This window comes from Anser brachyrhynchus (genome assembly GCF_964034855.1).
Source record: "Anser brachyrhynchus genome assembly, chromosome: 4".
NCBI classification, from domain to species: domain Eukaryota; kingdom Metazoa; phylum Chordata; class Aves; order Anseriformes; family Anatidae; genus Anser; species Anser brachyrhynchus.
The window spans coordinates 19071089-19093741 of NC_137698.1; the positions used below are offsets into that span (position 1 = coordinate 19071089).

At 39.8% G+C, this 22653-nt stretch overlaps 1 protein-coding gene and 1 long non-coding RNA gene across 4 annotated transcripts in view; one reads left to right on the forward strand and one right to left on the reverse strand.

Annotated features, from left to right (window-relative positions):
* LOC308194149 overlaps positions 1–18673 on the forward strand; it is a 25147-nt gene extending 6474 nt beyond the window's left edge. Inside the window, exons 2-5 of one of the 2 annotated variants that reach the window (XR_013950325.1) lie at positions 1179–1316; positions 3002–3127; positions 8742–8921; positions 17592–18673. This is a non-coding gene — a long non-coding RNA (uncharacterized lncRNA). The remainder of the gene's footprint in view (positions 1–1178; positions 1317–3001; positions 3128–8741; positions 8922–17591) is intronic. The other variant, XR_013950324.1, reaches the window with a different exon arrangement.
* On the reverse strand, positions 3133–18870 carry ASAH1 (N-acylsphingosine amidohydrolase 1). 2 transcript variants are annotated; one of them, XM_080589630.1, is made up of 14 exons: positions 18680–18870; positions 13694–13740; positions 13412–13502; positions 12051–12137; positions 11346–11424; positions 10401–10475; positions 9910–9955; positions 8268–8412; positions 7054–7108; positions 6760–6841; positions 6049–6180; positions 5710–5833; positions 5156–5212; positions 3133–3975 (listed from the first exon to the last, which is right to left on the reverse strand). In XM_080589630.1, exons 1-14 carry the CDS (start codon positions 18827–18829, stop codon positions 3886–3888), a joined length of 1260 nt encoding a protein of 419 aa, XP_080445756.1. In that variant the 5' UTR covers positions 18830–18870; the 3' UTR covers positions 3133–3885. The 2 variants fall into 2 exon arrangements, with proteins under 2 accessions (XP_080445756.1, XP_080445757.1); XM_080589631.1 differs by lacking the exon at positions 5156–5212 and having other exon boundaries at positions 3133–4008; positions 5677–5833; positions 18680–18868.
* Positions 18871–22653: the final 3783 nt, after the last annotated feature.

The following is a 22653-nucleotide window of genomic DNA, read 5'->3' on the forward strand; positions in this document are numbered from 1 at the left end:
TAATTAATTTCATCTCTTTTAAGTAACAGTGTGGGAACAGACTGAGCTAAAAAGGATCTTGAAAATCTTGGATACTGCAAGATATAGCGCTCTGAACAACTGGTAGGCAGACTTAAGAGTGAACGACTGCATGGTCTGCTTACTTCCTGGTCACAGTTTTGGCCAATTTGCATGTTGTGTTTCCAGACCCTTCGGACCGCCAAAGGGAGCTTTTTATAAAATACGTAAATATCTGGAGATTTCTTCCCAAGGCAAACTGTGGTTTCTGCCACTGTTCTGATGGAGCATTATTCTTTCTGGCTAATCTTGTTCTTCTGGTGCAAAGGATGTGAGGTTTTGCTGCTTGGTGAGCTTGGGCGTTCCTTTCTCACCACCATTTCTGGTCCTCCAAAACCAGAACAGCTGATGAGCCTCAGCACTAGCAGGTCGTTTGCCTGCTGTTACCACTAAGGTGAAATCCAAGCTTTTTTGTTTGCATTTATTTTTCTCCTTCCACCTGTAGCCTGAGGAGCTGTTTGGGTGAAGGTGGGACAAGTGTGTTGGGAAGGAGGGGGATTTTAGGGTTGAGGTCTCTGCTGCTCTGTCAGTGCCCTCCCCATCATGCCTGCTTGCTCCAACTTGTTTTCTGCTAATCTTGTTCTTTCCTTGCAGGTGTTTTCCATGACATCTGTGGGCATTGCTCTGGAGTTTTGCTTCTGAACAGAGCCTTAACTTGTAACTGACTCAAAAGCAAACTCAGTCTCATGTGTGTCCCAAAACCTTGGCTTGGTTTGGGTGAAAATTCCTTTCCTTCATTTTCCTGTTCTCACTCGCTGCCCATGTTTTGCTTTTTTGAGTGGGAGATGTCATTCTTTCTTCCCCTGAGATGGCACAATCTTCACTGCATGGCTTTCTCAGATTTAGAGGTGAAAATTTTCTTGAAAAATTTTCTTTGCATTCAAATGCCAATGTCCAAACAAATGCTTTGTTTCTTGTAATGCCTTATTTAATGAAGCACTGAATTAACTTTTTTATATTTACAATAATGACAAAAATCTGCTGGAAGCTAAAATACTGAAGCTACTCTTCATAGAACTAGACTATACAATAGCAGTTAAAAATAAGTTTGTCTTGTTGCTTACATCATCTCTCTTTTTTTTTTTTTCTCTCTCTCTAAACATCCTAATATAATGGGCCAGTGGCTTGGACTGCTTCCTGCTCTCTGGCAAAAGAAGTCTTGTGATTTTTACATCAGACCTAGGAAAGCTGTGTGAGTCTCTTGTACTCCGAATGAAATGCATGCTGCTCCTGAAAGACAAGCAGGAAACTGAGCAAATGCAAGTAATGATTTCTAAGCAGAACCTTATTTAAACTTAAAAACAAACAGATCCTTGATGCTTTCAGCATCAACAGGTGATGGTTAAACCAATCAGCAGTTAATCGCACTAATCACTTTATATATTAAGGCAGACATAGCAAGACATACTTGCCTTTTTTTTTTTTTAATAGCTTTGATTGGTTTTGTCAATAGCAGATGTATTTATTGGGTCTCTGGATAGACTTCCACAAGATTTGGCTATACTTTTGCAATTGTAAAGCAATTTCCAGTGTAGAAAGGTAGATTCTCTTGCACAAGGGACATGCCAGGAGCACATTAGTTAATGACTGTGAATAGTCTACATTGCCTTGCTCCACATACTCTAAAGTGGGACAGGGCTAATTAAGCAAGTAAACTTACCGCTTATTTTTAAATGGCAAAGTAATTTGATTATGCCTGTTATGCAACTAATTCCAAATAAATCTGAACAACCCCTTACCAGATTAAGGTGCGAACTCAGCAGTATCGTGACTTCGTGGTACTGACTGCAACATTTGACTTGGGATGTTTTATATGAATCATCTGACCCAGAAACTCCATTTTACATCACGTGTTGTTTTCTTCCCCTAAACTAAAATATGATTTTACCTTGCATAGGTTCAACATTCCCGAGTCAGATTGAAAATAGACTCTGGTAGTACAATCATGCTAACATGCTTCTGCTTGCTTATGTTAGCTGGAAAAAAAATTAGATACACAACTAGTGTCACCCTTTTGTTTTTAAGGTCAGTTTAAATAGTAGGATGCTGATTCCTGTATGGTGTTACTGTGCCACTAGTTTACATCCCTTTGATTTGCTTCTTGCTCTACTACAGCCATTTTTCATAAGGCCTAGGACATTCATTTTTTTTCAACAAGAAGCCATGTTTCCTAACATAGCAGATGCTAAAGCTAGTTGGCTAATAATTATCATTACTTTCATCTCCACTTCTTCCAGTGTTGAAGGGAAAGCTTATTAGAACCAACTTCGCTATTAGCTGGTAACCTGGTTCCTGAAACAAGGGATGACTAAAAGTTAAATACTTTCAGAAAAGGAAACAATACTAAGTATAACTTAGCCAGTCAACTTGGATGAAAGGTGACTATCTCAAATTTATGGGCTGTTTGTTTCTTCTTCTGTAGACTCCTTAGTGTTGGTTGCAATTACTAAATACTAATATATATATATTTAGTAATATATAAATTACTAGACTTTAATAATTTAGCCTTCTGTTCCAAACAGTAAAGTCACTATTATCCACTGTTCCAAACTTCTGCAATACACATTTACTGTTTTGAATATCTTGGTTATCAAGAATCCAGTCATGAGTGGATGTCATCAACTTGAACACTGTAGGTAGGCAGAATGCCTTATGCAAGATAGTCTGGAGATACCAAAGAGAGACAGCAAACACTTCCTTTATGCCGGTGGCAATTTTAAATTCATGGCTCTACTATCAAGTAAAATATGAATAGCATCTCTTTCCTAGGGTGGTTAAAGTGCTACCCATGAACCAACACCTGTACAGGCCCCTATGCTTACTCTCCAGTGTTTCCTCTTTGTGTATTATAAAACAAGAGTTGGCATTGTGTTTTATAACTAGGCCCAGAAATGATCTACTGACATAGATAAAAGTATTGCCTTCTACACTATCTGCTTCCTAGGATATGAAGGTGCCTTTACTTCTCCCTGTTTCTGAAGGACCTGTGACATGTAATATACCTGACGACTTCCAGTGAGGTATGAAATGGATGCATGTGTACTGTGGCCTACGAAAGAAGTTCTTCAGAGTATGTATTGTATTAGTATTTATTTTATTTTTTTAAACAACAGAAATATGTATTAAAAATATATATCTGTTAACAGGCCAAGAAAGAACTTCAGCTAGAGATCTACAAATCGATGAACAGACGTTTTAGGCTCAGATCTAGTTTTAGGTATTTCTGCAAGTGCTTGCTTCTGTGAATAGATATAAAAGAACCTGCCAAGAAGTCGTAACAGGGCATCTTAGACATACCATCATACCAGACCAGAACAGTATCTATTCATCCTGAGTGCTTAGGAAAGAATAACATAACGGTATCATCACAGATGGCCTTTTAATACACAATTCTTTTCAAGCTTGGTAGGTGCCATTTTAACTCATTTGTGCTTTAGAAGTACTTCAATTAAAACAAACAAACAAAACGAAAAAAAAAAACAAAAACAAAACCACAAACAAAACTACCAAACAACCCCCCAACCAGACTACTGTCAAGACTGAAGAGATCTAGAGCTAACTGCTGAACTCCTTTTGCAGAAACAGCTGAAATCAAAACAGATATACATTATCATATGTTTCTTGCCAGCGAAACTGCTGAGCAGAAAGCAGGAAGGTCCAATGCAAGATAGGGTCCTTCCACTGTTAGAAGCTCATTGACATTTCTACAGAGCCATTAGATTGCTGAAGAAAGGAGTTAGGCTGAGGAATCTTTTTTTCCAGGAGTATTTTTTCCTTGGAGGGCCTCCATTTCAGACAAGCAGCTTCCAACACAGGAAAGGTACAGGACTACCAAGGACTACAGGGATCTGGGCATTCCCGCAGGTAAGTCTCTGTATGACCATTATACACCTCCATCAGTGTTGTGCACACCGTCAGCTAATAAACAGGTGGGAAGAAGGAAAAAAAAGCCTCATTAGAGGAATTAGTTAAAACAAAAAAAGTACCAGATACTAGCTGAACAGTTCAAATAAAATGCGCGCTTATCTTATTTAACTAATTGCCTTAGTCTAATCTCGAGATCTGTTCACCAAGTCAACAACATGTAGTGTAAGTAGTTTGTTTGCAGCCAAGAATGCTGCCTCTACTAAATATAGTAACTTGTCATTCAAAAAAAAAAAACCAACCACTACCACCACACCACTTTAGTCTTTAAAAAAAAAAAAAAAACACACAAGAACATCAACAACAAAAACCCCACCAAAACCTCAAATTCCAACTAAAACATCTTCTGTTGCAAGAAGAATGTGCCTGTAGTATGCCTAAACGATGAGGTGTATTAACTTAATCTACAATATGCCTTCAGATTCAACATGGAACAATTCAGACTGGAAGGATTCTTTAGATGTCTGCAGTGCAAAAGCTGCCTCAAACCAGAGTCAGCTATAAAGAAGTGGGCCAGGCTATGCAGGACTTTAAAGCTGTAGGGCCTCTGGAAAACAGTTGTTTCAAAAGTAACTTGGATTTTTTTTTTTTGTTTGTACCTGTGTATTTTCACCTAGCAACCTATTCACCCTCTCAAAATCCACCACTGAGCATTGTGAATATATACTAGGGGGAAGGAAAGGCAGAATTGAAGTGAACTTAATAAGTTGTATTCTCTTACTTCCCTTCTCACGCAGTGAAGGACAATGCACCTGAATCATATACATGCAGGAAACCTTCCTGTACAACTCCATGCCCCTTCTCCCTTTTGCTTTTTGCTGTCTTTCCAGTAGAGTTACTCTGTTCTCCTGATGATCTAGTTTTAGTTGGGCTCAGGATGAGCAAACCTTCAGCAAGCTTATTTTGAAAGGAAATTATCAAGCGGAAATCTTGTGGGCGGCTGCCATTAAAGGCTTTTAGAAGGTAGACCGGGTTTATTTTTAACATTTAAATTCTAGCTTCACTTTTAATACCTTAAACTTCATTTACAGTACAAATTTAGCCCTCCTACAACCTGTCAGTGTGGTAAAAACAATGTACCACTGTGACCTCCACTTTAGAAATGCAGTACTTCCTGGTCTGTTGCCCCTTTCACCCCCCTGCTCTAACCTTTTGGCAAAAATAGAAGCATTACCTTATTGAGGACAGGCTTTGTAGAGAGAACATCATAAATAGTTGGTAAGGAGATGTTCTGAAAGAAAGTAATACATTGATGTTAATGACTATTCACCTAACACTGTGTAAATGCTCTGAACTGTACTGTTTTTGACTGCTTACTTAGTAGGATAAAGCTTTAAGAATACATAAATACTGCAAGGACTTGTGCAGACTAGATTTCAGTACTGCATGGGAAATTTGAGTGTCAGTGTGAAAGTCAAAACACATTGTCAGGTAGCAAACTAGTGAAGAGATGAAACAATATTACTCAAAGTATCTCCTGGTTTATCTCCTTGCATATGCAGCAGCAGAAAATGCTTGTAGGAAACCCACCTAGAGTAAGAGAAAGCCTGCATCTAAAAAACAAACATGTGAAGAGTCACCTGGTATTGTATTATCCAGAAGTGCAGACGAATTGTCACAAAGCCATTAGCTACTTCTGTCATTACAGCTGTGCTTCCAAATGCCCTAGATATCAGATCAGGATAAGAGTTTCACAATAGCAAGGTTAGGTATTTGGAGGATGTTTACCTCTTGCGTTGTCTGGTTCAAGCACTTCATTGCAGGTGTTCTACGATTATCCAAGATCAGCGGAGGCTTCCAGCGATCATAGTTTGTTTCTAGCACATACCATGTGCCCTTCTTTATATCAAGGCTGGAAAAGAAGTACACATTTGTGTTTTGCTTCTCTTACTATACACTCTAACTACAAAACTGGAAGATTTTTTGGCTCACTACAGATATATTTCAATGATGCTAAAGGACTGAGTTCTTATGCGACAAAAGTCAAGACAAAAACATGCAACAATTACTGGTGGAATCTGTCCTCTTCTGGAAAGAGGAGTCAGCTATTAGGTCAAGCATACTCACTCCCAGATATCCAGAGCAGCTGTCCTGGAACGAGTTATCACACAGCCTTCTCCAGAATTTTTTCCACCCAGTATAAAGTAAGCCGGAGCCAGCAGTCTTGTTTTTGCCAGTTTCTCTTTTGCATCCTGGTAGCTGCAAATAACAAAGTGGTGTTGGACTACTAAAGGCTATAAATGGTTCAAGTAGTGAAGAAGTTTCACAGACTCAGGAAAAGTTTGAGTACACCTTTCTTCCCCTTTCATGTACTGGGTGAGAGATTGTATCACAGTGAAGAAACACACTTAAGTAAAGCTTCTCCACTCAGTTCATACTTGCTGCAAGGTGTCCTTTGCACATTCTCTACTTTAAAAATGAACAAAATGAAGACGTGGTATAGTACTGTTACATTCCACCTAAATCATTTACTACATGGGAGCTTTGTTTCTGTTTACTTCCTATCACATACTGTTACCTGTTGGATGTGTTTTGATGCAGAATGCTGTTACACATTCAGACACCAGTAGCTTCATTAGGGGAAAAAAAAGTCCAAGAAAACAATTTTAGAAGTCTTCCCCACCACCAGAATACCAGCAAAACCAGGACTATTTAATGTGCAGGCTTCTAGGAAGATATCAATATCATTAGATACTAAACAGGTATCTACAGTATTCATGCCAGTCAGGAGCAAAACAGGGTAAAGTAGTAAAACATTTACATGGAAAAAAGTAATACCTTGTAGCATTCTCTAGTACTGCTCTGGTAAGAAAGCCCATCCACATACCATCTCTTCTCCCAAGAAACCACTCAAAGATACCTGAAAAATATCACTGGTTACAATATATTTTTCAAAAGTTTCACTTGTGCTATTCTAACTTCCCCAGCCTTTAAAATGAACTGTGTTTTATCCTACTCGTCTCGAATCTTTTCGTTATTTGTGTGACTGTTAAAGGTAACTGCTATGTCTGAGGTCTGGAAAACTTGTACTGAAACAATGGAAGAATTACTCACCAACTCAGCGTTACTCACCAACATAGCCACCATCCAGACTGAAACGCTCGTTCATTGTCAGAGTGAACAAATCCTGAAAAGCATTAAACAAATCAGCCTCCATCTGTCACCAACCCATCAGTATCAGTAACAAACAAAAGGCAACGTTGCAATTTACATGCCAATTGAGCTTCTTGTCCGTTAGACTATTCCCCACTGAGTAAAGAGCTGCAAGACCAAAGCCTATGTGGAGAAGAACCTCATTAGTATCTGCTTGAGGAAGTAGAAATGATCATTTGTGATTTCCTGACCTAGCATAGCATGTACCTGTAGTTTGCTAGACTGCTAAGCAAGTCAAGCCTCTGGCCTTTTTTCTCCATGTTGTATGACTGAATCACCCATTTTCCTCCCCTTGCTGTACTTCCTTCTCAGATCTCCAAATACTGTTCTAGTTTGAAGGCAGAATTTTAAGTGCCTATGCTAAGTGAACCCTGCCATGTTGCTGCTGTTCATACGGGCATGCAGCTGCACATAATTCAACGTGCACTACTTGCAACACACAATTCAGACTCACATCCCAGACCTCTCCCAGTAGTGTTTCTTTCAGAGGAAAGTGGAATTCAGCCATATTGAATCATTTTCAGAATATAATCTTGTCTATTTACTGAGATCAGAAGACAAGAATAAATTGATGCAATGCCAATGCTCTACTATGAAAAGAGCCAACTGTAACAGAGGATAAAGGCAGAGAATGTAGAAAAGGAGGAGCTGCGGTAGGCCAGAGACCCTGCTCAAGTTCCCTGCTGCCGGTTTTAAGGTCTAGATAAAACCCAGATTTAAGAAAAAAAGAAGAAGGAGGAAACAGGATTGCACTTTTCCAAGAAGAATTAGAGAACTGAAAGAGCACAACTATGTGGTTTCACCTGTGGGATCACAGCACTGTCCTTCCATTTGCTAGTAAGAAACAACAACCACTTCAGCACTTTATATTCATTCTCATTTGTATGTTCAGAATTCAACACATTTTTAGGGATTGTCCAAACCCATTCTATTTAGCCCAAATTCTTTTAGATGGAACAGTGCAGCATTGTTTCCTTTCAGCTTTCTTCGAATATCTATACTGTGTACTAAAGCAATTAAGAGCTCATTAATCAAAACATCCCAGTACATAGGATTAAAGTAGGAAGATTTACATCTTAAAGGGAAGCTTGCAGCATTATTAACAAACTGACAGCTTCCCCCACCATACTTACTGGTTTGACGCCGGACACCATGCCGATATATCCTGCAAAATTCGTAGACCTAAATACTGTTTTGTTGTTTCTCTGGAAGTCCAAGTTTACCACTGTAGGCTTCAGTTCCCGAGTTAGAGTCCAGGAATTGTTTTTAACATCCCACCTGTGGAAGATGGCACAGCATTTGAATTTTTCCCTCCCCCAGTAGCTTTTAAAGCATCTAATTACAAACCACGGGTTTCTTGTGCGTGATGCCTGTGCTCTGATCTTACTCATACCAATAGACAGTATTGCTCATTAGTTACGTGAGCAGCATGAGCAAGGGACAACCAGAAAGTCTAAATGCATAGGCAGTCAATGAAAAGAACCAAGCTTTATTGAGACCAACAGCACAAATACTACTCTGTATTAAACAGCACCATCAGTATAGATGGTTTGTTTTGAGGCAATGATAACTTCTGAATGATAATTTAATTCTATTCCTACTGCCAGGGAGAAGCCACTACAACACTGATTACGACACCGAACCTGTTGTATTCTGAAAGCATATGTTGTTTGTGCTGCAGCAGAATGAGCCAGTTCCCTCAAACTCTTTCATTTCAAAGGGAGAAAACAAATGTGTGCAATTGTATTTGTTCTACATGATGGGAGGACCCAATGCCAGTTTGTAAGGTAAGCCAGAGCAATCTGTATGTGAGGAGATACTAAGGAATACTTAGTAGACAATTACATTCTCTGGAAATAATCCAAGTTCTGGGAAGAGCTTTGCAAAGCTGCCTTAATTTTCAGGGAGCATGTTCCTCCCAGTCTTTCTGGCACACCGGAGTAGTTCCGCACAAGCCTATTAAGGGATAGGTGCAGTCACAGTTGACGGTATCTGACTATTTGACAGGCAGCTGAGAAGTTTAATGAACCTGTAAATTCCATCTGAACATTAACAGTCATCTGAGTAAGTGACATTTCAAAATATACTGTAATATAATAAAAGCATGCATGGGAATACGAATATACTCATAAAACAAAATGAAATACCCAATCATGAAGTATGAAATTAAAACTAAAAGAGAATCCAGTGCTGGTCATCAAAGTTTGTATGTCAATAAGTGTGTCAATAAGCCAGATCAGTGGAATATAAATCACCGACTTCTGACCAGAAATGATAAGTGATAGAAAATGCCAGTGAAGCACAGTACAGCAACTGTGGGGATAACTTGGAAACAGCAAACAAACCCACCCTAACCCAACCCCCATTTCACTGGGGGGTTTTGGTTTCACACCAAAATTGATGCTTCTGTCCCATCACTTCATGAACAAGGTATGCTGTGCCTCTGAAATAAGGTTACACAGACTGTTCTTTGCTAGAGATGTTTGAGATGGATTTAACTGGAGCTGAGAAAGCACTCAGTAACAATGAACAATTGTTTTTGCAAAGTCATTCCTTACAACTGCAAAGCAGCTTGACATGTGATCACAGAACAATCCTTTTGTTCATTTTAGGCTTTCTTCCACAATATGCAATGCAGACTTGCTTGTCACTGTTTCTAACAACATTCAATTCATCAATTATGCTCAAGGAAGGCATGTAGAAATCTGAAGTTCAGCTGACTTTCTAATCTCTTTTTCTTTTTTAAACCCAAAAGGTACAAGTTTATGTACTTACCCAAGGAAGAGTCCAAAATCCAAGTTTCTGGCATGATAAAGCTTCCCTTCAGTAAAATGAAAAAATAAGTAAATATATACACATAAACTTTCCTCAAGAAGGAGACAAATATCAGCTTAGAAAAAAGAAAACATCAGCAGGGAAAATACCACTGCACAGTTTTCCTTTTTTAAGCACAGAACAATGGTTGTTTTTTCCTGTTTTACCCAGAGTAATGTTTTACCTAATAACTAAAATAATAACCTAATAACAGAAATCAACTATTAAAATCGCTATCTCAGCCTTATATACGTTCCAAATTCTTAATCCAACGGTAATACCTCCACCTTTCTCTAAAAGTGAGACTTTTGTTAAGCCTCCTGAGAAGTTTCCTAAATCGGAACAGATGCAGACAAGGGCTGCAGAACTAATTTAGAAAATGAAACCAGCTCTTATTTTCACTCTTTCCTGCCATAGGACAAAACCAAAAGCACCATTCTGGGATACATTACCTGTTTTATCTTCTGCCACTATTGATGTACACACGGTAAAAATTTCATAAAAGATGTTAAAAATAACAATTTCCCCTAGAAAAGAAGAAAAAAAATAATTTGAAACTTTTGCCAAAAAAAATAGAAAAAAGCATACTGCAAAGTTCAGCATTCTATCCTATTTCTCTTAAGAATTTATTTAATCACATTTGATATTTGAAATGACCAGTTCAGCCAAATCAAGAGCTTCCTGACAGGCCAACAGAAGGATGAAAATCTCTTGGCCTTCTGCCTTACCATACAGAAAGCTCACAGTCACTGCTACTTCCTCCTCCAGAAGCTTCAAAACAAGCTGTAAAATTCACTTTAAAGAAATAAGGTGCTATACGCACAAGTTCTCCCATGCAAGAAATGGGTATATTGCTCATATTCAAAGGAAGCAGTGGGAGCGGGTCTGTGAACTTTCTCTGTCTAGATTCTGGAAGAATTCAGTGTCTACTTCTTGCCTGGGATTACATTTCTTTTGCAGGGAGTGCAGAAGACAGGCAGGAAGATATGGTAAGGATCTCAAAGGAGAGAAAGCACAGCATGAAAGCGAGCCTTGCCTTGGTACATCAACAGCAGACGCAGCTGAACAGGAAACCAAAGAGAACCAAAGAATCCCCCAAATTCTGGGTGCACAGAAGCCAGAACTCCCTCCAGTTCCCAAAGCTCAGGGGTGAGAAGTTACACAGAGAAGGCCCAGCCTGATGAAAGTGTTATGTGATTCATTGCCATTCCCTTCTAAAATACTGTTTTCATTTAGTATGGGATGGAATTTATTGCTTTATTTTACTTAATTAATAATTTATTTGTTAAAGTCACAACTTGAATACAACTGTACAGCAGATTGTTACGTATACTAATTTTAAATGAGTCTAGATTCCTAGTTTTCCATTATGTTAACAAAACATTGGAGACTATTACCCAGAGGAACTCCAGATGAATTTGCAATCCCTTGAAGCTCTTCATTGAAAGGATAAGGAAGTGTTTCGGTTAGGTGTGACTGAAAGGAAAAATTTTGTACGTTGTTTGTGTAAGTAAAGGCTATTTTGTTATTTGAAACAAACCTCTCCCCATTCTTAGCACTATAAAAATAAGTATTTATTTCTTCTGCAGTCTGTAGAACTTGAGGATGTTTGCAGAGTACTTGGATGAAAAGTACATACTTATGGAAAGTAAATACCATTTACCAAAATATTGACAAGTGAGCAACGGAGATTAGCACAGTATCTAATTATTGTTAGGAGCAATAGACAGAACAGCGTTAAATAGGACTCTTAACAGAAGAGTTCAATTGGAACTGAGCCTGAGGTTGTCAGTATTTAAAGGAATCTCTAACATATCAGCATGACTACCCGTATATGCTAGCTTTATGTCAAAATAGTGTATATGCCCAGTATGACTAATTCAAATTTGAAAAGTTCTTGGAAAAATTAAAAGAGGTGGAGATAAGCATTTTAGGTTTGATGGTTTCAGAGTAATTTAACTCTTCAAAATAACATTTTTGTTCTGAATAATCTAAGAGGAAAAAATATGACATATAAAGGTCTTTATTGCCAAATTTAGTAGCATTTTAATTCTGGTAGTCAGAGCACACAGTAATAAAATAATTAAGCTGAAAATACTTACTATTTTGTGATCCACTATGTCAACAATTTTACCACTAGGAAAGAAGGTATTTGCTATATCTTTTATATTCTGGACTACGGTCTTCAACTAAAAAGAACAAGGACTTTTATTGAATAGAAGATCTTGAGCATAACAATTGCTAGAATACTAACAAAACTCTTTCACATACTTTACTTCAACATTTTGCTAAAAAATATATATATTTAAAGAAAGTGCTAAATATGATGTTGCTGAGAAAAACACTCCCAACTGCCCATTTAAGAGTTGCTTTCCAAGCTTTATTCAAATAACATTCTAGATCAGCTTCTACATATCCCTCTATCAGAAAAAAAAAAATACAGGAAAAAAGCCATTCTTGTCTTCTGCTCATGTGATCACTTTTTAAATATTCTGCACTGTTCCATCTTTAAAAATTTAATTAAGAGCTCTTTGCTTAAGCTTTGACATTTTTAAATAATAATAATAAAAAAAGGCTAGATAACTTCCTTAGGAAAGGACAGCAGAAAAAGCTTTGTTTGCAATATGAGAATGGCCATAACGATGGAGTGCCACTCTATGGAATCTAACTCTAAAATGTAAGATAAAACCGTTCAACATTTAAGATGCAACCCGAAGTTTCCAAAACCCACTTGTACAAATTTAAAAAAAAAAGCTTTTCTGAGGATTTTTAAAATAAAAATTATAAGTAGAATTTGTCTAACTTTCAGAGTTGAAAGGTCAAAGTCAACTGCAATACAGCACATAGCAAAACAGTCAATAGCAATACAGCCCCAGCCTTTTTATAGAGATTTAGTATTACTGAATTGAATTTCAGCAACCTTCAGGAGAAGAGCTGTAGCCTGAAATAGACCTGAGTATTTTAAAGGTTATTTACCCTGTAAAAAACCCAGTTCTGCAACTAACACCCCTAAAAAGGGTGAGACGTTCTTCATTTCCCTCCGCCATTTCATCATCTCACCCCACGTTTTCAGAGAAGTGTGGATGCGCAGAGAAGGGATGCTGTCTCAGTTTCACTTCTGCTTACTGAAGCTGTTGCTTTGATATACTCATCGCCTCGTGCTGTATTACTTCATAACTAAAGACCTTTTATAAATTAAAGTCTGCTTTATGTCGCACCATTTTCATTTGTCTGTGCCCCAACCCTTACATTTGTTCAAGTGTTGAACAGAAGGAAGTTCAGTCAAGCAATTACTGTATTCTAGAACCATAGTAAAACGTAAACTAGAAATATTCTATTCTATATATAAACTAGAATAGAAATAATAGAATTTCAGCACAGTATTTCTTATAACCTTTTCTATAATAAAAGGACACATGCCAGTCATACACGCTACACTTAAAGGTAAGCTCTGCTTTCATACCTCTGTCTTCTTGTCACGCATCAACTCATCCCATCTTTTGCTGGGAGGCAAATCAAGATTTATGATATATGTGGGAACATTCCCTTTGAACCTAAAAGAAGAGTGACAGCGCAGATTTAAAGGAAGTTTGAAAATACATTTGACAAAACAAGTGCTTTTCACTTGTAACTGGTATTTTCTGTATCTGTAATGTGAACAAGTCTCAACAAAACTTGAATTGCTGACACTTGCAAATCACAACTTTTCTGCAATTTGTTAGACAGGTCCAAACAGATTACTCACGTTGGTCCTGACGGAGGGTACATTTTACTCTTGCAGTCTTCTCCATACTGTGAAGACAGTAAAAGATTACTGCTTAGCTTCTTTGTTACAATATTTTATTGTTCCAGAAGACTTAGTTTTGATTTGGACCTTTAAGACCAATCAACTGATTTGATTTATGATGACTCAATAATAAATGAAGTAAAAGTCTTGGGACTTTGGAAAAGGAGGAGAGGAGAATAAAAGAGGCAGTGGATGAACTGCAACTTCCCTATGCTACCTGACCGAGCTTCAGGTCACTTGTCCAATGTACCCCAAGACAAACCCAAGTTTACAACGAATATACAAACCCATTTTTACACAATGTGACTCAACTACATGACCATAAGAGCACTTGAAAAGCATTTTCTTCAGAAAAACTCAGGAATCTTGAGTCTTGGTATGGGCCAATTTGTTCTGTGTAGTGAATTACAGTTTCACTTTATAATGCCACTATAAATATGTTCACTATTAAGCTTCGTTTTGTAGCAGGGGCTGAGAAAGCACGCACAACTGTGGGCAAATTGCTCAGCCACAGGTACGAGCTATACAGCAAGTTTATCTATTTTTTAACATAGTATGGAAGAATGCTCCTGAGCTGGTGCTAATTATTCTGAGTCACATTTCAGAACTATAGCTAAAAGCTAATTACTTTCATTCTCCTAAGTACGGCTAGTTAAAAATGAAAGTTTGAGAACCATACTAAGGTGTGCTCAAAGCAAACGCAGGGGCGCTTTCCCATCAATTACCTAAAGCATGCATATACCTACACACGCACATGGGTATACACGCCAGAATTATTAAGGCACGTCTTACCCACTGCAATACAAACAAATGCCTGTTAGTTGCACTTGGACTTCAAACCAGTCGAGCACAGACTGCATTTATCCCCCAAGCTACTTAAGCAGATCCGTGAGCTCCTGGGAGCACAGCATCTCCCCAGGAGAAGGGAAACGTACTTGTATGCTGTTTTCTACAAGTCCATGCACAGGCTGCCAAAGCACAAGTGTTTGGGGGGCAAAAGAGAAATACATATACACAGAGATCCTTCCCCGCTTCGTCGCTGATTTCCAATTTTAACTTGGCTGTGGCAATTAGATTACTAATGTGTCCTTGTAACGCGCTCCACAACAAAAACTGGGGCAGGATCTCTAGCAGCTACGCATCCATGATCAATGAGCTCCCTAATGGCCACATTGCCCTGGGGCTAATCACACTGCCTGTTCTCAATGCCATGATCTACAAATGCCACCAACTTTAAACACTGGCACCGTTTGTTACAATGGGAAACGGGAATTTTTAAGTCACATCAATTTTTGTGCATTATCACAGCGTGTTATTTTCGTTGTGGTTTCCAGGGGCTGGGAGAAAGCACGAGGTGAAGCCTGGCTTCCCCACATATGTGGCTAGCAGCTGTGCCCTTCCTAGCCCTCAGTGCGGTGCAGTTCCAGCCTCGGCATTGCTGGAACAAAAGGTCAGCCACAAGAGCCCGTTTAATTTTCAAAATGAGGAAGTTTCAAAACAAGGAGGGTGGGAGAAGATATCAGGTGACTAGTTAGGCAACGAAAGTCAGAGGCTTCATGCAAAGACAAGCATATGACAGTATTAAAGCAATTGTCTTGGGAAATTTTCCATCTGTCAATACTAAAGTAAGCTAGAAAAAACTACGTCCCGTATACATCCTGCTGCAATGATTTCACACATTTGAACCTTCTGGAAAAATCTGCTGTCAAAATCTGCTTCCTGACAGGTAACGGCTACAACAAAAAATAATCCCAAAGGGTCCCTTTCACACTCAGCAGGTAGGCTCTCTTCAATACGGAGGACAGGCAACGAGTCCTGGGAACAGGACTGGTGCAAGGTTTACAGGAACACACGCGCGTGTAAGTGATGAATTGCACGTGAACACATTTAGGTTAAGATCGTCACGTATTTAATGAACTTCAGCTTGGAAATCCTGCTTCCTGGAAAGGTTACCGACAGTTTTCTTTGTCAAGGAGTTTGTACTAAACACCGCTGGATCCTTCTACCATAAGAGTTCAGTTATCTGTCAACATAGTCTATGTATACACAGAGCAAACAGCGGTGGCCAGGCGAACTGATTTCAGAGTGATGTTCCAGGTACTAATTGTTATGTCATTCCTATCTCCCCTGAGATTTTAATCTTGTATATGATGCTATTTTTGTCCTCCCAGTCCTCTGCAACCTAAGCCACAAAAGAGGTGAGGAAAGGAACAAAGGAAGAGTTAAAAGAGAGATACAGAGAACAGAGAAAATATTTCCTCCTTGTATCTCAGTAATTTTTGACTTCTTACCTGCCTCTGTATAAAGCAAGCTAAATAAACAATACCCCTTAAGACATCTTCCTAACCTGCAAGTGTTGCTGGAGACATCTGATGAAAGCCAAGATTATTAACAATTTCTTTACATAAACTATTATATGCTGGCAGACAAAAAGTAATTTAAAAGGATCTCAAAACAATCAGAAAACTATATATATATATTTACATAAATTTCTGCCAATGGACAGAAAACTGGTTTCTTTTTGTGATTTTTTTTTTCTCTTTAACAAGGTTAAAAAAAGAGAAAGGCGACTTTTTAAAAACACTTTAGTGTAACTGAGCTTCCTGCCTCGAGATGCTGATGTCACAGCCAAACGTTTGTGAGCTGGTGCAGTTTTCCTGGGTCTTCAGAAAGATCAAACACTCCCACTGCTGCACTAGATTTTCTAAGTTCCAGCACAAACTTAACTAACCAGCTATTAAACTAGCTAAAACCTAACAACTATTTGTTGCTTGAGGGAGTCTTTACCAGAAAAACCACCAGGCACTTTCTATCACCAGGATGAAATAAGCAGCTGTGAAGTTAGTGCTGTGTCAGCGAGATCCTCCCCACTGCAAAGGCTTGACACTGGAAGAGCAACAACAAACACTGGCCAAGAGAAGCACATGCAGCCTTCTAGCACCAAACTGGGGATCACCTTTAGTTTCAGACTTTACAAGCTGCAGGTGGTCTCCCAGGAAGAGCCAGCAGAAGCTCCCTAGCACAAGGAGGTCACTATGAAATTGCTTTTCAAACATTAAACCCTCCCGGGAGGAATACAATTATTTTTGAGAGGTGATTAAATGATGTCTATCCCTGTTTTTATTATTATTATTATTTAAAGTCACCTTTCATTAGTAGATTGTGTGTTTTGGTTATCTGATGTACAGCTGACTTTAGAATTTGTATGCATGTAACGATACAAAAATGGATGCTTAGCAGCACAAGACCAAAATGCTAAAAGAAAAGGTGGCAGTAGAGGAGAAAGACAATGTGGCATGGGGAAAGATGGAAATAATAATAAAATAAGGGAAATAATACAGAATAGTTTTGTTATGACCTATTCTATGAACAAAGTAGAGCAGAACAGAAAACAAACAGCTAAGAAACTATCACGGTGAATTACTGCCTGAAAAAAAAAAAAAACAAAACCAACAACCTACCTAATAACAGTTATTATTCACTGTAGTAAAGAAAATTAATGCATGGTTTAATAACTGCTGAGTTATTAAATCCTAGCCTAATTTCACTAATATAAATAAGTTGAATGTAGCTTGTCCTGTCTAAACAATGCCCTCGCTAAGACTTTCTTTATTGCCCTCAAAAATGTTTTTGACAGATGGTCATCTCTGGTGTCCTTCCTTAATATTCACTGTTTCTTATCTTCTTATTTCAAAATAGTTGTAAAACACTCTTCATGCTGTGAAATACCGTTCTGTAGTTAAAGGACACGACATTCAGTCTCTGATAGACAAAATACCCTGTTCTATTCAGCATCTTTTGGTCCGTGAACTCTGTGGTCTAGAACATTTTCTTCTCTGCTCCTCTCCCCTTGCAGGACAGTGCCGATATCCTGCCGTGCTGTAGCAATCCAGGTGACGTTCACCTTTCTAAACATGGAAGTTCAAAGTCCTCTCGCAGCACTGAAGACATGGGATCCAAGCCAATTTAAATCACATTTTGGACAAAAAACCATCAGTATGGCTGCAGAGACCTAACCAAAGCTAAAGGGAGTGAAAGTCTGCAGAACTGCAATGTAATTCACGGCATTTGGCTGGCGTGTTCTTTGCTAACAAAAAGACAAGAACCCAAGCATCTGTTAAGTAGGAAGACAGGGATCATTGTTCGTTCCTCAGTGACTGTGGCAGGCCAGCAGCTGAAGCAAAAATCAAATACCCGAGCCTGAGGTCTGGCTGCCCAGCAGCACCATTTGCAGCCTGGACACCCAGTGGATGCTGTATATGCGCAAAGATTTACCGAGTGAGATCAGATGCAAAACCCAGCTGTGGCCGGCAGGAATTTGCTGATAGCTGCCACTTTCCCCTCGCGGAAGAGGAGGAGATTTGGAAGCTGAGGAGGTGAAAGCGTGCTTCGGGAATAAAAACCAGCAGGAAACGAGAAGGGCTCTGCTCACGTGCTGAGGAGGTGGAAGCCAGCCCCGTCCACACACAAACCTGACTTCGCATTTCCTCTGAAGGTTACATACTTCAGCTATTAAAAGAAGCAATAAAACCGGGAACTCAAACCCACCTGCTCTAAACTTCTCCTCTGGGATGAAACGACAGCAAACGCACTAAGTAGATTCAAAAGCGTATGTACTTTTAGCAAACCCTTAATTTTCCTTTTGAAAAATGACGGTTTCGGTGTAACAGTACGGTATTTGTGAAACTTATTTACAGGAAATACGACGCAGCAACAACGAGGCAGGTGGAGAGCGTGTAAAACAAGCCCAACAAATACCAAAACAAGCGACCACCGCCGTCAGAGCGCTGTTTGCCACCCCAGCGACCCAACACCTGCAAAAACGAAGGCGCCGCCGCCCCGTCCCCGTCCCCGTGCCCTCAGCAGCCCCGCCAGGCCTCGGGCGGGCCCGGCCGCGCCGCCTCTCCGGGGCCGAGCCGTGCCGGGCCGCCCCCTGCGACTCACCGGGTCCGGCGCTAGGACGAGCGGCGCCAGGACGAGCAGCGCAGCGGGCGGCAGCAGCGCCCGGCCCCAGCCCGCCATCCTCCTCCTCCCTTCGCTTCGCTTCCCTTCCCGGCTCGGCTGGGAGCGCCAGTCATGTGCGGCGGCCCACATGACAGCCGCCCGCCCCGCCCGGCCCGGCCCGGCCCGGCCCTGCCGTGAGGGGGCGGCGGCGCCGGCAGCCCCGGGACGCCGCCAGGCGGGGTCCGGAGAGGGGCTCAGCGCCCCCCTTACCTCAGCGGTGGGCTCCTAGCCCCCTGCCCCTGTGTGTGCCGACCTGAACCCTGCCTACTGCCCTGGGGAGCCTGCTCTGCTACGGAGAACACCCCCCCACTCACCCCTCTTCTCTCCCCCGCCCTTTTATTTTCTTTTTGGTAAAGGAGAGGGTTGACTTTCAGGCATGAGTTAAAAAAAAAAAAAAACACCACCAAGAACCTGTTTCTGGTCTTAATTCCCCATCCACTCCCTTCAAAGCTTTCCAGGGGAACTAAGGTGCTTCCCCAAAAGGCTCCACTCTCATTTTCAAGTAATGACAGCATTACCACCTTACCTTGTGTTAGATGTCCTGACCTATTAGCTTTCAAATAATACCCTACTAGCAGCAACAGCTTACTACCTGAAAATCTCTCATTAACGTAGTAAATACAGTAACATAAAGTACTCCTCAGTTGCTTCACTAGCTGAAAAGAATCTTGCAAGCCAACAATAAAAAACCCTGTACCGTGTTTACCAATTTTTGTTCTAAGACTGATGTGTTAAAAAATAAAACATGCCATAAAACAACACCTGGGGTTCCCGGCACAAGAGCTGCAAAACTGGCCAGCAGCATCATGGACCTGCCCTGAGCTGTGGGAAAGGGAAGCTGCTGGGAAAATGTAATCTGAGGAAAACTTCTCCACCAGTTCTGCTCAAGAAAACCTGAAATAAATTTGTGCCTCTTAGGCAACGCTAAGACCAAACCTGTGGTACCAGTTTTCCACTTTGTATATACTGTGATGTTTAATTACTCTCTGTGCTTGGGAGATTTTCAAGCAGGCAGTTTTTAAGGTAATGAGATGCAAGGCAGTCACCTTTTTCAGGAGGAAGGAGTTTCTTCTGCCTTGCCTGCTTAGGGATGTAGGAAACAGGCAACTGGAGCAGGGAGCCAGTCTAATACAAGAATCAGAGAGTATTAGATCCATCACTCTAAGCATGTTGCCCATTATTTATTTGCTACTATAAATAAATGGTATATTTGTTCTAATATGAAGTACGAGTCAGCATCAGAATAAGATGCATACTACAGGTTTTTTTTATATAAAAAGTATGATATTAGTGTGAACAGGTGAACGTATAATCTAGAAGTATGTTAGCAACAGACACTGGAAAAAAATCCTGTGTGAATATTAAAAACTCTCTAGGACCTCTGTGTTTTAGTTTACATCTTGTGCCTTATCCAGTGCCCAAATCAGGTTCTATACGTTATGTCTTTCTATGCACAAAGAAAACAAGCAATACGTTCTCTAATATCATGATTTAATTGGCTATGCAATTAATTCTTATATGAAACAGAGAGTGGCAAGAAAAATAAAGTAAGTCCCTGGCAGATGGTTAATTGGAAGGTTGCATGGCATTGCAGAAACAGGAAAGGATAAAATAGATGCATTATAAGGTGTGAAAGCCTTGGGCAAATGGAGGGTGTGCAACAGCGTGTAGGAAGAAAATCAGCTCAAAACTTAAGCTTAGAATTGCACAAAACTTTAGGTGTCAAGCAGAAAAGCATTATATGCTTGTGGAAGAAGGTACAGAACCAATCAAGGGATTTAAGAAAGGAGGAAAATTACAGAGTAATGTAAGAAACTCAAGATTTTCATGACAGTGTCTTCAACAAATAGGAAATGAAGCAGTTTATATAGGGCCCAGACTTTTTTTTTTTTGGTTGAAAACAAATACCTGTAAGACAATTTTATATTTACTTTATATAGGTACGTGAATACGTTGTTATGGTCTATGGTGATAAATAACCAGATTAAATTGGACCTGCTATTTTCTAAACACACAGCACCTTTTGCTCAGATTTAGTTTCTGGAGCACACAGTTTAGATGCTTTAGGAAATTTACCTTCTGGACATTTTTAACTGCAGAAAAGCAGTAAGAACTTCGGAAAATTACAAATTCTGAAGAAAAAATTATGTCACGGTCACGTTACACATGCATGACTTACGTTTTTGAAGTCTCTTTGTACTTTTGATTTAGTTCTTTCACTGAAGAAATTCAAAGTTTAAGGAACAGTTAACATACTTGAATACCTGTTTTTCTGACTACGGCTATTCTGCCGGGTTCCTATAAGGACACCTGGTCTCCAGGGCCCACGCTACTTCAGGTCCTCCATTTTGTTGTCTAGGTTTCTTCCATCAGTTTTCATCAATTTAAGTCAGAAGAAAGTAGTTTGAGATGTGTGATTTACTCATTAACCGTACTACCTGACAGCTGGTGACACCACTAGTAGTACTTCATATCCACCCTTCTACATTCTCTTATTTGTCTATCCAGTATCTACTTACCATGTATATTCCTTTCTTTAGAAGTACAGACTGCACAAATTACTTCTCTTTCCTCTGTGTTTCAGTTAAAGCTTTCTGCTAATGCTGCTACCAGGAGACCTCTGCCAGAAGACAGCATCACCAAGAACAATCCATGAATGCCTCCAATGGGAAAATACACCAATGCACTGCTTATAGCAACAGACTGATATTCACCATTTTGTCACACCTTTGATTTCACCGCCATTTCAGTGAAATCCCCCAGATCTCTGCTTCTCCACTATCTCAGGCCGCCTTTCTTTTGTTTTTCAGCAAGTACCCAACGTATCATTAGTCCCAACAGGGAGGGCAACCCTGTTTCTGTGACAATACTCTTTCCCACCCCAGCATTGCCAGTCCATTGCTAAATCCAGTGTTGCTTCTTGTACTTGTGAAAGTTTCATTTTATTTGTTCTGAGATTTCTTTTTGCTTCACTTCTTCCTAGCTCTAAAACAAACACACCTCTCAGTTCCATTTTTCCTTTACTATCACTTACGGCTACTTACAGTGCCTACACCTTGTATTTTCATATTTACATTGGTAAATATGACATGGAAAACTCCTTTCCACAGATAATTCCAAGGCTCTTCTTCAGATTCTGAACACTCCTTTCAGCACCCTTTCCACTGGTATATCAGATTTCTGCTTCAAGCTGCATCTGAATAATCATTTTTGAGTTCTGCCAGACAAAATTTTATTTAAACTGTGCATTTGTGAAAGGAAGAACAGATGCTGTAACATCAGCCTACTTCACCCATCAGCATTCACTTCAGATGAATTTCAGAATCATAGCGATTGTTGATCAGTAAAAACTGCCATGAACTTCACAGTTAAGACCTGAGGTTATTCAAAGTCAAAAGTAATAGATGGTGAAGGCCAACAAAAAATCTGTCACAGCCACTTTATTTTTTGTATTACGTGCCCAATAAACAATTACTCTGGCACAGAGCCCAGTCCTAGTGCTGCTACCTCCTTCCCAGTGTTTTTGGGAACAGTTTTGGCAGTAGGCCACTTCCAGGTCCAAGACGTTGCAACAGTCGTACATCAGGTTATTTACATTTCCAGACAGGGACATGGGACCTACAACCACAACTGCTTAATGAGCCCTAATCCCTGAAGCTGGACCAAACTGAGGAGTGCTAGGGAAGACTAATTACATTTTTTCAGTGATAGCACAACCCACAGCTATGATGCATTTTCACATAAGAATTCCTCAGACTCTGTCCGGGAGCATTTGCCAGTAATCATCTGTTTACTTCCAGCTTTCAGCCTTCCCCCTGCAAATTCAGTGTTTGCATTTAAGACTTTTTATACCTTGGTTATTGATGCGTGAGAGAATTTTAACAAAATTCTGGAGATACCTGCAAAATTAGAAT